The sequence below is a fragment of the Carettochelys insculpta genome, chromosome 6 (genome assembly GCF_033958435.1).
Source record: "Carettochelys insculpta isolate YL-2023 chromosome 6, ASM3395843v1, whole genome shotgun sequence".
Taxonomy (NCBI): Eukaryota; Metazoa; Chordata; order Testudines; family Carettochelyidae; genus Carettochelys; species Carettochelys insculpta.
In genome coordinates this window covers 31437446-31451882 of record NC_134142.1, presented here as the reverse complement: position 1 = coordinate 31451882, position 14437 = coordinate 31437446, and the positions used below count along the sequence as shown (strand labels likewise).

Here is a 14437-nt window from a genome sequence, read left to right as displayed (position 1 = left end):
TGGGAGCTCATCCGTGGGTGCAGTGCATCCCACTCCTGACACCAGTGTGATGGGGTTCAGGGGTCCCCCTGCACTGCACCCCGCCCGCTGGCAGGAGAGACTCTCACTCAGCAGGTACAACAGCAGGTTTATTAGGCAACAAATGTCCAGTTTCTCACAGAAGCAACAGCATAGCAGCCAGAGACAGTCCTTCCAACCTGTCCTGGGGAGAGGACCCCAAGGGGTGCCCCTCTGGGGTGTAGCTTTCCCCCTCCTCAGCCTGGCTGCCTTCCAGCTCTCCCTTCTCCTCGCCTCTAACTGCCGCCCCCGATTCAAAACCCAGCTCAGCTCCTCCCTGCTCTTTGTTCAGGCAGAGGTGTTATCTGCCAGTTGTAGCCCCAGGGTCATCCTTAGCCACTGGGAGCTGCTGCTTGCCTCGGACATCCAGCCTGACTCACACATGCACCCCCCCCACTCCATCACAATACAAATCAAGCATCCTGCTCTCAATGAATATATTTGGAGATCCAGCATTGATTTTTCTTGGGTGCAACATATGTCTCAGTTAGATTGTCAGCTGAAAGAATATCCTGTAAAAGCAAGTTTTATAAACGCACTGCTAGTTTTCCTGATTTAGAAGACTCTAAAATCTCACAGTATACAGTTGTATGCATATCAGATTATTTGATGACCCAGAAAAGCCACTTTCCAGAGCTGCAAATGATGATCCTGTTCCATTTTAAGCCTAAACTTAAAATAAATAAGTATCTGGGAGAACAACAGAAGTAAACAGTCTTAGAGAGAATTTTCTCCTTTTATTCTTCCAAACATCATGATTTAAAACTATAAAATGATTTTTAACAATATTCGGTGGTTAATTTGTACTTTGCTGTTCATTAGTGGTAATAAAATAAGGAGAAACTATGACATCGGCCAAGACTTTTCTGAGGCTATTTAGATCAATAGCTGCACTATATTAAGCCATTTGGCAGATGTAAGTGTAAACTGATATGATTTGGAGGCATTTTGAGAGTGATCAGAACAATCTACATACTTATAAATGAGCAATAGCATAAATAATAGGATGAGAAATAGAGTACTCATTTATGGTACTTTGTATCATGATGAACTGTCTGCTTGCCTCCCACTTTTAGACACTGTATGCTTACTGAAGAGATACAGGTACTATATATTATACAAACAATGTAGTACGTTTATTAATGACTATAAACAAGTATTGCCTGAAAATATATATGTTCCACTTTACCTCTCTTTGTTGCAGCTGATTTCGGTACTCTATGGACAAATGTTTTATCTGAAGTTCTGCTGCTTCATGCTTCTCTTCTAGATCACTGCAAACCTTCTTCAGTCTGTCATTCTAGAAATGTGAAGAGTCGCTATTAATGAACATGAAAAACTAAATCTTATTTTCCTATGGAATCTGCTGATGGGGGAAAAATTAAAATAGCTATGTTGCAGACATTCCATGTTTTCCTACTTTCTTCTTTCAAATTTAAACAACTCTTTATTTAAATACAGGTAGCACCTCCCTTATCCAGCATGCTTGGCACCGGACAGGTCCCGAACAAGAGAATTTGCCAGGTAAGGGAAGGTGCAGGCCTGTGCTCAGGGACTGCTGGAAAACCTGCCTCCAACCTCCCCCCTGTGAGGCTCTGGCCCCAGCCCAGACTTCCAGGGGCTGCCACAGAGCTCCAGCCAGCCCCCAGGGCAGGTGGGGGCTCTGGTTCCCACTGCTGCAGGACAAATTGGGGGGGGGGGACCCAGCTCTCAGCCCCTGTGCCAGGAGGCTCCAATTCCCAGCTATGCAGCAGCCTCCCAGCCCCTGCTGCTGCAAGGCAAGTGGGGGCTCAGGCTCCAGCCCCTACTGCCACAGTGCATGCAGGAGCTCCAGCTCCCAGCCCCCACTGCTGGGGGGGGTTCCAGTTCCCGGCCCCGGGGCAGGTGGGGGCTCAAGCTCCCAGCTGTGTGGCAGCCTCCCAGCTCCCGCTGCTGTGGGACAAGCAGGGGCTCAGGCTCCCAGCAGTATGAAGCTCCAGCTCCCAGCCCTACTGCTGGAGGCTCTGTTTCCCGGCCCCATGGCAGCTTCCCAACCCAGTACTGAGGAGAAGAGTGACTTGGGCTTCTGGACCCACAGAAGCCTCCCGCCCTCAGACGTTGGGCAGGCAGGGGCTCTGGCTCCTGCACCTGCTGGCTACTCTCTCATCTAGCAACATCCAGGGTCATGCCAGAAAACAGATGTTGCCCCACAAGAGAGTACCAGATCTGAGAGGTACAACATGTACTGAATATAAAATTTTGGTATTGAGGGTAATAGGCCAGATATTACACCTTCAAAATTAATTTTGACTTGTGGCTGGTTATAAAGCCAGCTATTCAGGAAACATCTACTTATCTCCTTATCAGTCAGAAACATTTTGAAACTTACAAGAAACCTGGACTTGAGACTAGTTCAGAGCCAGGGACTATCATTACATGTCAAGTCTTTACTGTCTGACAGCAAAGTCTGAGTGGCAAAGGCAATCCATGTAGAAGGTGCAAATTCTACAACACACGTCTATCACCCAAAAGCAAATCTGGCCTTGACTTCTGAACGTGATGATGGATGGTCACCAGGCTGAAAAACTGGGATTTAAACAATACTGTCACCCTTATTTCTATTTTTAAAATCATATTTCTGATATGTGTAGAAACAATCAATGTCACCTGGATCAGCATCCCTTTATTTCTCCTCATTATCTGCATTCTAGAATTGCTTACCTCCAATTTCTGTGTTGCATAAATACTTTCTATTTCTCTTAGCCTAGAATTGGAAACTCGGAGTTCTGTTGGTGCATCTAAAAGATTAAAAAAAAAACAAAACAAAAACCCCACTCACATTGTGCTCATCTGAATTGGCTGTGACCATTCCGTAAGAAGAGATGCAAAACAGTATTCTCAAGCAAGAGAATATTTTAACGTCTCTATTTAGCTTAGTTACAATTATTACACCATAAATGTATTATTACTGGTTCCTTTTTATCTTTTAAAAACATTTTATGGATTACAGTGCAAAATCTCTTCAAGGGCGAGTAAGTGGAGAGCCTGGCAGTGCAAGGGCTAAACAAGGTGGTTTTGTCCAATTAGCCCTGCCCTGGTTCACCCGTAGCCAATGCCAGACCTGGAAGGAGAATAAAAGGAGGGAGCCTAGCTCAGATCAGGGCTGACCAGTGAAGCAGCAGGAGCTGGTTCTGTCAGCAGTACTTGAGCCAGAGCTGTCTGCAAGGTTGGCCACAGGAGGATGCAAGCTTCCAAACCCTACACGCAGGCACATGGGGAGAACCTGAAGGAAAACGCCACTGAAGAGGCGGAAAGTAGACTCTTGGGACCATGCCCCAAACTGAAGGGACATAGTTTTTGTAAGTGGCTGGAAGTCCTACACCCCACGCTCTCAGTAACACTACAATCTAACCACTAGGATACCCCACTGCCCAGGGGACCTGGCTACACTCTTCAACTCAGATTTTGTAATAATTTCTGTTATTTTTAAGGAACATCTTGGAACCAACTTTAATTGTAAACTTATTCTTCTTGCAACTGAAACTATTTAAAAAGTTCATTTTTTATTTAAACTACATGGGAGACCTTACAGCAGCACAGCTGCAGTGATAAAGCTGTGCATCTGTAAGGTCTCTAGCATAGACAGTTGCGATTTACAAAACCCAGAATATGAGGCAGAGATCTGCCTAATCTAGCTACTGGGAGATGCTAATAACAAGGGAGTGTTCTAAGCCCTCTTGTCTCTCTTGGGGAAAGGTGTCTTCCTTCAGCCTGATGGGGTGGTGAAACTTTTTTTGGGCAGGGGCCACTGAACTGATAGACAAATCAGTTAGGGGCTACAAACAAGGGGGAAAAAGTCACTGATGTGGCCCCCAACTGAAAAACAACAAAAAAAAAAAAGAGACATTCCCCTCGCACACCAGCCCCAGAGCCTAGGGTAACCAGGGCTAGTATATTATGTGGACCCCTCTGGGGTGGGGCCAAAAATGAGGAGCTCAGTGTAGAAGGAGCTGCCACAAAGTGGGCTTGGAGAAGGTGTGGGGGGATGCAGGAGTAGGATGCAGGTGTGGGGGTCTAGACGTGGGCTGTGGGTGGAGGTCTAGCCAGAAGTGGGTGCAGGAGATGGCTGGGGGTGTGGGATCTAGACTGGAGGATACAGGAGCAGGCTGAGGTAGGGGATCTGGGTGGGAGTGGGTGCAGGAATGTACTGGGGTCTGAGTGGGTGAGGGGTGCAGGACAGTTTTGGGTGTTGGGTCTGGAAGGGAGAGATCAGGGAGGGAGAGGGAAGGAGCAGGATGTGGGGGAAGAGAGGGGTTGCAGGAGCAGTCTAGCGGCAAAGGGTCTGGGCAACAGGGGTGCAGCTTACCTGGGCAGCACCCTCAAATGCACATGGCTCTATGCCCCCTGTCACCAGCACAACCTTCTGCTGCTCTGATTGGCCAGAATTCCAGCCAATTAGAGAGGTGGAATGAAACCTCCAGGAAGGCCTGAAGCTGCTGCCTGCTATTTGAAAATTAATGTTGAGAGTTTCCAATGGCTCAAAATATTTGAGGCTACAATTCTAGGTCTATGAAACTATTAATTAAAATATTAGGGACAACAATATATTCCACAAGCACTGTTATGAACAAAAGATTGAAAATCACAGATGGTCAAATTTAAGTGATGTGATTGGAAAATGATTTATATGGTAAGGAAGAGAATGAGATGATAAATTTTCCGTGTGTGATACCTGTACATGTTTACTAAAAGACAGACACCACTGGATACCTACTCCTTCTCAAGAACATCTGGGAAGTAAACATCACAAAACACCTTTTTCATTGTTGGGTCCAGAAAAGTTTGCTTACCCTGTACACTGAAAATCATAATCACTATTCATCTGTTATGGAAGGAAAAGCAATCTGTCAAATTACCACATAGTTTAGCAAAAGATAAGAGATGCAAATGGGAATTTGAAAAAAAAAATTATCTCAGAATCAATAAACATTTCACATTTATGACTGCAATTATCTCACCCTTCTAGATGAAAAACCAATTCAGATTCTAAGAAGTAGCGTGCTGTCTTTACAGTGCTATAACAGACCTCACTTACTGTACAAGGCAGCTACTGTGAGGCCATGTTACCCAGTGGAATTCAAGTTCTGTCCACTGATACAATTTCCACTTTTTTCTTGCCAAGAGGAATTGAAAGGATTTATTAGATCTTCCACAGACATATAATTTTCTATTGACATGACAAGTGAAAATCAAATTAGTACGTTTGCTGCTGTGATCTCTGTAAACAATTGCTTTACACCACTGTCGGGAATGTTCCCTGTTCCCATGGCACTCCTTGCATTTGACATCAGATATCTAGATATATAAAGAGAGACCTGAACCCTACTGCCAATCACAACTACCATCCGGGTCTAGATGTAAGTAGGGTCTCAAAGAATTTTCCCCGACAGCTAACTAGGATGGGGACAGACTTCTGAAGCAAACTGTATTTACACAAACCCTATTTTGACTAAATATCCAGCAGACAACTGTGCTGCTCAAAGTCATCAAAATATTCCATCCAGGAGGAAATGACTCTCCATAAGCCTCTCTCCCATTTCCCACCCCATCCCAGCCATGATCTGTTATTTTAAATGCTCAGAAGAGCTGACAATTATTTGTGGAAAGAGATTAATCTGTTAACTGTTAAACATCATATTTGAAGGGGGAGTGGCAGGGACTGCTCTGGGTGGCCAAGGCACTCAGGCTCACTGTGGACAGAGGCTACTCCAGGTGGCCAGAGCAGCCCCCTGAGCACCCACTGGTTAACTGGAACCAGTAAGCATCGACTGTTAAGGGTGAGGCTTACCAGTTAAGCTTTCACATCCCTAGTTTCTGCACAGCCTAGAAGCTGAAAAATCTCTGAGCGGTAGGCAAAACCCCAAGACTCTGACCTGCAAAGATCATAGCAGAGAGGCAAGTGGTAGAAGGTGATTGGGAAGTGGAAGAGTGAACTGAGTGAAAAAGTGGGTGGCCACCAGAGAGGAATGGGCAGGGCAGCCAAGAGAGAGGAATAAGTGGCTGGTAGGTCACCCAGCCAGAGCAAGCGCTCATATATAGCAGAGCAAGCATCAGATGGCAGAATATGCATCTGACGAAGTGGGTCTTTGCCCATGGAAGCTTATGCTCCAGTATATCTGTTAGCCTATAAGGTGCCACAGGATAGCTTGTTGTTAGAGCAAGCAAGGTGCATTCTCCTCCAGGTGGGAGGTAAACTCAAATGGTGCACCTCTGAACCCTGGGTCCTCACTGTCCAAGGAGAACCACTATGAGTAGAATGTGGTGAGTGAGCAGTGAGGGGAATAGAAAAGGAACTTTTGGTCACAGAACTCAAAAACACGAGGCAGAAGGCTCCTCACAGATTTATCATTCTGAATCCTGATAGTGGCATTTTCTCTAATTAACTTCCATCCTTTCATTAAACGTTTATTTTTTACACTTGGACTCTGCTTGCGAGTGCGGAAGGACTGCCTTTCAGTGGCACCCAAGGAGGCATACAATCTTCCTTGAGTTATGGGTGGGGACTCATGTCAATTCTGTATTGTATTGTTGAAAAGGAACACAGAGATACCAAGCCCCACGTGCTGTCAACTGCATTTCGCAAAAGAGTTATATAAATATTTATGGAACAAATTCTCACCGAACAGACACATCACATATCCAAAAGCATCACTACTGGGCCAAAAAACAGGAGCAAAAGCAACACACAGTTATGTATCACTAAAGCCAGCATATAAACATTCTACATAAGATGTGTCAACTCTTTATTCAAAGAAAGTTTGAATTCTTCATATATTTTACTAGTATTTCCAGGTAACAGAAGAATGGTGCATGATGATAGATTCATTTAAGTGAAATAAGGTTCCAAACCAAATTAATATAAACACATGAATTTTAACAATTAAATCTAAAATTGTAATAGTGAAATAGACAATCTTTCCTCAGGGTGTGCAACAGCAACACAACAAACTCCTCTCTTTTTCAGAATATTTTTATATTGGGAATTCTACAGCCAAAAAAATCTTCAGCCCACTTAATACTGAACAGCCTGCCTACAAAGAATACCTACTTTGTTGATTACCACTTCATAACAAATGTGTGAAGTGATATTATTTAATTCCAAATTCAGGACTTATTATTGGTAATGAGATAACCATTAAAAATCACAAAGGCTTTAATTAAAGAGCATTTCTATAACAAAACTGTAATTTTTGCATGTAAAATTATGTTCCCTATATTTGTTTGTTTATATTTTTACCATGTTAGGCAGATAAACTATAACTGGAAAAGTTACAAGTTTAGTTTTAAAATCTTCAACGAATAGGAAAAAATAAAAACCAATACTAAAACAGACACAGAATTAACAGTGTGCGTGACTGTCACTGAATTTCCACTTTACTTGTATTTTGCATTCCTCTTCCTCCCCTTTGTCTCTTATCAATTTCAGTATGTTCTTGTACTTAATCCAATGGGCTCTGGTCTTAACTGGATTATTTGGCCACTATTATAACGTAAATAAGAAAAGTTTCAACCACATTAAAGCCTTGCCTGCGTGCCACATCAAACAGGATCACATATGTATGTCAAAAATACTTAAGTAACAATTCCTGCTGAAACAAAAAAGCAGTCAAGTAGCACTTTAAAGATTAAGAAAATAATTTATTAGGTGAGCTTTCGTGGGACAGACCCACTTCTTCAGACCATACCCATACCAGAACAGACTCAACATTTAAGGCACAGAGAACCAAAAAGAGTAATCAAGGTGAACAAAACCTCTTCCATTCTAAATGGAACAGCTCCAGCCAAGCTGCAGATAAACTGAATAAACATAAGCCAAAGACAAGATTGATATGCTTTTATTCCTAATCAACAAAGTACACTAATGCAATTTCAACAAAACAAGAAAGGGAACTGGACACATGCTAGTCATTTTTGTAATATATACTTCTATATAAATTTATATATACACAAGGGTTCCTTTACTAAATTTATTATCCGCAAAGCTGGTGTGCAAAGAATAACTTATAAGGAAAAAAACAATTACTTCTCCACACCCCCTGCCAAAAACACAGAGAGAGAGCACGCCCATTCAGCCCTTGGTGGGGTGAAGTGGGGGGGGAGGGGACAGGAGTAATTTATCAGGCATTTGGTTGTTTTAATGAGCAGTAAATATTTTACTTCTCTTTGTTGTTGTTTAAAATGGGGAATTTACGGTAACAATTCTCTCATTAAACTAGTAAACTCCAGTAAGACACTTAAAATCTCAATCACGTTTCTCTCTAAATTCGGGTGGTCTAGCTGGGCACAGCCCTAAATAAACTAGGCCATTCTGTTAAAGACCCAAGAACATGCATTGTACAAGAAAGATACTTTAAAAGCAGATTACATAGGGAGATTTGTGAACTGGTGTTCCTACTCAAATTTGACACATTACACTCTTGGTATGAAGAAGAACAGCTTCCCTTCCTCTGATGTTTGTAATTACCTCAGGTGAGACATGAAGGTGAGGATGAGATGTGAAGGCCAGGAATCTAACAGTTTAAAAAAGAGCTCGATAAATGTTTGGAGGTTAGGTCCATAGATGGCTATTAGCAAGGGGTAAGGTATGGTGCCTAGCCTTTTGTTGAAGGCGGGAGATGGATGGCAGGAGACAAATTGCTTGATCATTGTCTTCGGTTCACCTCCTCTGGGGCACCTGGCATTGGCTACTGTGGGCAGACAGGATATTGGGCTAGATGGACCTTTGGTCTGAGCCAGTATGGCTGTTCTCATGACAATTAACATCCCCCACCCGTCACTCTCCTTCTTTATTCTATGCATTTGGTCAGTTTTTACTGCAATTTTTTTTGGACCTCTATGCTGTATAACTGAGTCTGGACTGGAAATTCTATTGATCTGAAGAAGAGTGTCCATCCCACAAAAGCTAATCACCTAATACTGTAAATCATTTTGTTAGTCTTTCAAGTGCTACAGGACTGCTGGTTTGTTTTGTTGGAATATAGACTAACACAACTACCTTTCTGTTACTATTGCTTCCCACTGACAGCTAAAAGGTGTAGGAACTACTCATTATCATTAGCATGCTATCAGAAGAGCACAACACCTGAGCTTAGTTATGAGGCCAGTACTTAAGTATCAAAGCCCCCAGAAGTTAACAATCTTTCCCCAATGTCCAGTGCTTCTCCCCCTCCCCAAGCCCGCAGCAAAGATTCTCCCCGCCCCCAGCACACACCAGCCCTCTCTTACCTCCCACTTCCTCGGTGCCCTCTAGCAGGATGTCCTTGGTGAAGCTGGAAATCTGGCCGGTTAGGGAGGATAAGCTGCCCCCCACCTGTCCCAGAGACTGGCCCAGGCCCGAGCCCAGGCCCCCTAGCCAAGACGCCATCTCTGCGGCAGCTGCTCCTCAACCGGGCCCAACTGTGTTCAGGACTGGCCAGAGGCCTCCCCGCGGAGGCAACAGGCCCCCTAAGCCTCCCTCCTGGCGTGGCGCTGGGCCCCTGGGAAGCCTGGCCCCGGCTCGCTGCCTCCCGCGGGAACTAGGCAACCAGTCGGAGAGCCGGCTCGCACGCTCAAGAGAAGGCGGGCGCCTGCTGACGCCTAGCGAAAGAGTACCAGGGCCCCAGCCATTACTTCTCCCCGGGGTGGACCGCGGCTTCAGCGGCTCCTCCCGGCGGCTTCAGGCTCTGCCACCTCGACGGCAGCCATGACACCACCGAACCCACACAGCCTCCCGGCGGAAACACAGAGAGTCGCCGCGTAGGCCTAGAGTGTCGTCACGACTACTGGGACGTGGACGAGGCAGCAAAGGCGCTTGGGATGGCGGCGGCCGCGCAGCGGTTTCCCCCTGGCGTTGCTGTGTGGCCGTGAGGTCGCGCTGGAGCCTTCGCTTCCTCGGCCGCGGCTCCCGCGCACTGACAGTCCGCCAGCGTCCGCTCGCCCAGCAGTGGCCGCACGGAGTGTCCCATATCATGTGCTGCGGCAGGCTTCGGCCCGTTTGCATGAGGTCTTCGCCCGCTTCGCACAGACCCGATGCCTAGGTAGTCGCAGAGCCCCTCGCACCCCGCCTGCTAGCCGCCGAGCCGATCCCCGGGGAGCCGCTTGCATGCCGCCAGCCACCCACAGTCCGATCCCCGGGGACCCCCACCCCGCCCTCCCGCTATCCATAACACCTGTTGCTGGGGCATTCGTCAGGCTCCTCCCCTCTACCACAAGTGTGTTATTCATAGCAAACAACAAGTCCTGTGGCACCTAATAGACTAACACATTTTGGAGCATAAGCTCTCAAGGGCAAAGACTCGCTTCATCAGATGCCTTATGCTCCAAATTATCTGTTCGTCTATAAGGTGCCGCAGGACTTCTTGCTGTTCTCGAAGATACAGACTAAGACGGCTACCTCTCTGATTGTTATGAATAGCAAGTGATCCTGGTTAGGCGGTAAATCTGACTCCTTCACAATTTTCATATCTGCTTTTTTGTCATCTGCAAATTTGACCAGTTTCATTGTTTCTTCCAGAACTCTGATAAGGAGCTTGAACAGCACTAGATCAAAGAACAGATCCCGTTTAGAAACACTTCTATTAGCTAAGTATCAGAGGGGTAGCCGTGTTAGTCTGGATCTGTAACAGCAACGAAGGGTCCTGTGGCACCTTATAGACTAACAGAAAAGTTTTGAGCATGAGCTGTCGTGAGCACGGACTCACTTCATCAGATGCTGCTATTTCTATTAGCTAAGTACTTCCCATTCAAAATTACCTTTTGCAATCTCTCAGTTAACTGAGATTAGTAGTACTATTTAGTACAGAATATGTACTACCATTCAGTACAGAATATGATGATTTTATGTAGAGTGTAAAGCAGATGTGACCTCAAGTAACTGGAACTTTTTATCATGGCTGCATCAGTTTCTGCCAGAACTTAATCTCAGATTTAAAATGGTCACATTAAATATACCTATAAAAAGTTTCTCCATGTGAGTTTATTGTATCTCCTCTCCCCTCATTTTTACAACAGGTGGTTCTGTACAGGTAGTATAGATACTCTCCTAATGGTTTTTCAGAAGTTACTGGCTATTTAATAGTCATGAGTACAAGCTATCCTGTGTTTATAAAGGGCCATCCTTGTCTTTTTATGGTCAGTCTCTCCCTAGAAAGCATACCTTAGCCTGATAGTTAAAATTTCCATTTGTTGGTACTAATTTTATAGTTTGTGTAATTGGAAAATTACTGAAAATTCTTCGGGGTGCTGTTCTATGAATAGTCTTCTTTAGTCTCCTCATTCATTCACTGATGTGTCAGCAACTGATGCAGCATGAGGCATGCAAACAAACATACTGCACAAAAGCAAAAAAGCAAGGCCATAGAACCCTATGTTTAATGTCAAATATATCCCAGCTGTACACAATTGTCTCTTAATAGTGTATTGTCATGAAATTAAGGCAGTATAGTGCCTATATTTCAGAAAAATAATTTAGAAACTCTAATACAAGAATTTTCAGGAAATATTTGTTTTTAAGATAAAGCTTTAAAAATGATTCCTAGATAACAGGGACTTTTCCCACCAAAGAAACTTTATACTTATTCAGCTTTCCCATGAGAATAAGAAGACATTCTTGAAACAGTATAACTGGGGAGTAATCACAGATCTATGGACAATGCATCAATAAAAGGTGCAAGTGTAACATTTATGTTTATAATGTAAGTAAACTAGATGGGTTTGGATGGCTTATTGGCATTGGTTTGAATTCAGCCACTTTTTATGGTTACCTGGTTATTACTGAGGGACAGCTGTAGGGGTTTAAGTGATGCTGAAGAACGAGTCAAACAAAACAGCTCCCCTCCCCCATCACAGTTGGAATCTTATTGTATAGAAAGGCCAAGAACTCAATGGCCGTGTCTACACTTGCCCCAAACTTCGAAATGGCCATTTCAAAGTTTACTAATGAAGCGCTGAAATACATATTCAGCGCTTCGTTAGCATGTGGGCGGCCGTGGCACTTCGAAATTGACGCGGCTCGTCCCAACAGAGCTCCTTTTCGAAAGGACCCCGGCTACTTCGAAGTCCCCTTATTCCTGTGAGCAGATGGGAATAAGGGGACTTTGAAGTAGCCGGCGTCCTTTCGAAAAGGAGCTCTGTTGGGACAAGCCGCACAGCGGCGAGCCGCATCAATTTCGAAGTGCCACGGCCGCCCACATGCTAATGAGGCGCTGAATATGTATTTCAGCACTTCATTAGTAAACTTTGAAATGGCCATTTACATGGCCATTTCGAAGTTTGGGGCTAGTGTAAACACCGCCAATATGAACAGAGTGTACTCCTGAGTGGGTGAATTGGATTGAGGTATACTGTTAGGCCTGTGAAAAAATTGTTTGTATTATAGCGCTGTTTAAGTTAAAGAACTTCTCACTCAGCGGAAATTCACTTTCCTCAGAAATGGAAATCTCTCTCAAAGTGGAATGAGCTTTTCAATAAAGTGAATGAACTTTAGGTAAACCTTGTGGTTGTGGCGACAGAGAGAGAGCCGTGTTAGTCTGTATCTTAACAAAACACAAAAGAAGCCAAGTAGCACTTTAAAGACTAACAAAATAATTTATTAGGTGATGAGCTCTCCTGGGACAGACCCACTTCTTCAGATCATAGCCATACCAGAAAAGACTCAATGTGTAAAGCACAAAGGTCCAAAAATTGTAATCAAGATTGGCAAATCAGAAGAGTGGAGGGACGGCAGGCGGGGGGTGTGGGGTAGGGAAGTTAAGAGTTAGATAAAACAAAGTATGTAAAAGAGTCCTTATAATGGGCCAGGTAATTGCTGTCCCAGTTCAAACCACGTGTTAATGTGTCAAATTTGAATATAAATGACAGTTCTGAGCCCTCCCTCTGTAAATGATTGTTAAAGTTCCTTTTCAGTAAAACACAGACTTTCAGGTCGTGAACAGAATGGCCCACTCCATTAAAATGATGGCTGACAGGTTTGTGAGCTGGAGTTTTTTTGATGTCTGTTTTGTGTCCATTCTCACTCTTCCACAAAGAAAGAATGGACACAAAACAGACATCGAAAAAACTCTTCACTCACAAACCTGTCAGCCATCACTTTAATGGAGTGCGCCATTCTGTTTATGATCTGAAAGTCTGCTTTACTGAAAAGGAACTTCAACAATTGTTTACAGAGGGAGAGCTCAGAACTGTCATTTATATTCAAGTTCAACACATTAACATGTGGCTTGAACTGGGACAGCAATTACCTGGCCCATTATAAGGAATCTTTTATATACTTTTGTTTTACCTAACTCTTAACTTCCCTACCCCACACGCCACTCCTGCCACCCCTCCGCTCTTCTGATTTGCCAACCTTGATAACTTTTCTGATTTGTCAGCCTTGATAATTTTTGGACCTCTGTGCTTTATACATTGAGTGTCTTCTGGTATGGCTATGATCTGAAGAAGTGGGTCTGTCCCAGGAAAGCTCATCACCTAATAAATTATTTTGTTAGTCTTTAAAGTGCTACTTGACTGCTTTTTTCTTGTAGTTATGGGTTAGGCACAGCCTCACCTTACTTAGAAGATAAATGTTAACAAGCCATTGTAAACAGTGCCTGAAACAATAGCTTTAGCACTCAAAATATAGGCACATGGAATGCTGAGCAAAACTGATCATGTGAGCCTATGGTTCTGGCTGGTGGAACTGTTTTGAGGTAGGATGGTCTCAGAGAAAGTCAAGAAGACAGTAAAAGAAGGCTGGTTTAAAAAACAAGACAGAGAGGACATAACAAATGTTAAAAGGAGGGAGAACAATTATTCTCAATCTTTGATGATAGGACAAGAAGCAATAGGCTTAAACTGCTGCAAGGAAGGTTTAGGCTGGACATTGGGAAAAAAATCCTGTCAGGGTAGTTAAAACCTGGAATAAATTGGATAGGGATGTTGCGGAATTTCCATCATTGGTGACTTAAATGCAGTTTAGACAAAGTCCTCCCTGGGATGTACTAGATATTGCTTGGTCCTGCCATAAGTGCAGGGGACTGGATTTGATGACGTCTCGAGGTTCTTTCCTGTTCTAGTATTCCAGTATTCTTTTTGGCTATGTCTACACTAGCGAGTTTTTTTTTGAAAAAGCTGTGGCTCTTTTGAAATATCCTGCAAAGCATTTACACACAAAATGTATTCTTTTGATATTAAATTGGAAGAATGCGACACTTTTTCCAGCAGTCCTCTTCTGCTGATGGATGAGGAAGAGCGTCTTTTTCTGAAAGATTCTTTTGGAAAAAAATGTGTAGATTCCCCAGGGGCCTTTTTCAAAAGAGCACTTCTCCATGGTGCCAATCTGTTTCCTGGACCTTTCTTTCGATGGAAATGGGGCATGATACAA

The 14437-nt window shown here is 43.9% G+C and overlaps 1 protein-coding gene across 3 annotated transcripts in view; it reads right to left on the bottom strand.

The window, feature by feature from the left end:
• TRIP11 (thyroid hormone receptor interactor 11) overlaps positions 1 to 10094 on the bottom strand; it is a 77263-nt gene extending 67169 nt beyond the window's left edge. For 2 of the 3 annotated variants that reach the window (XM_074996606.1, XM_074996608.1), the window contains exons 1-3: positions 9322 to 10091; positions 2758 to 2834; positions 1247 to 1357 (exon numbers count right to left, since the gene is read on the bottom strand). In XM_074996606.1, the coding sequence (XP_074852707.1) occupies positions 1247 to 1357; positions 2758 to 2834; positions 9322 to 9460 (327 nt within the window). In that variant the 5' untranslated portion in view covers positions 9461 to 10091. Of the gene's footprint in view, positions 1 to 1246; positions 1358 to 2757; positions 2835 to 9321 lie in introns of all 3 variants that reach the window. The other variant, XM_074996607.1, reaches the window with a different exon arrangement.
• Between the last annotated feature and the right edge of the window lie 4343 nt (positions 10095 to 14437).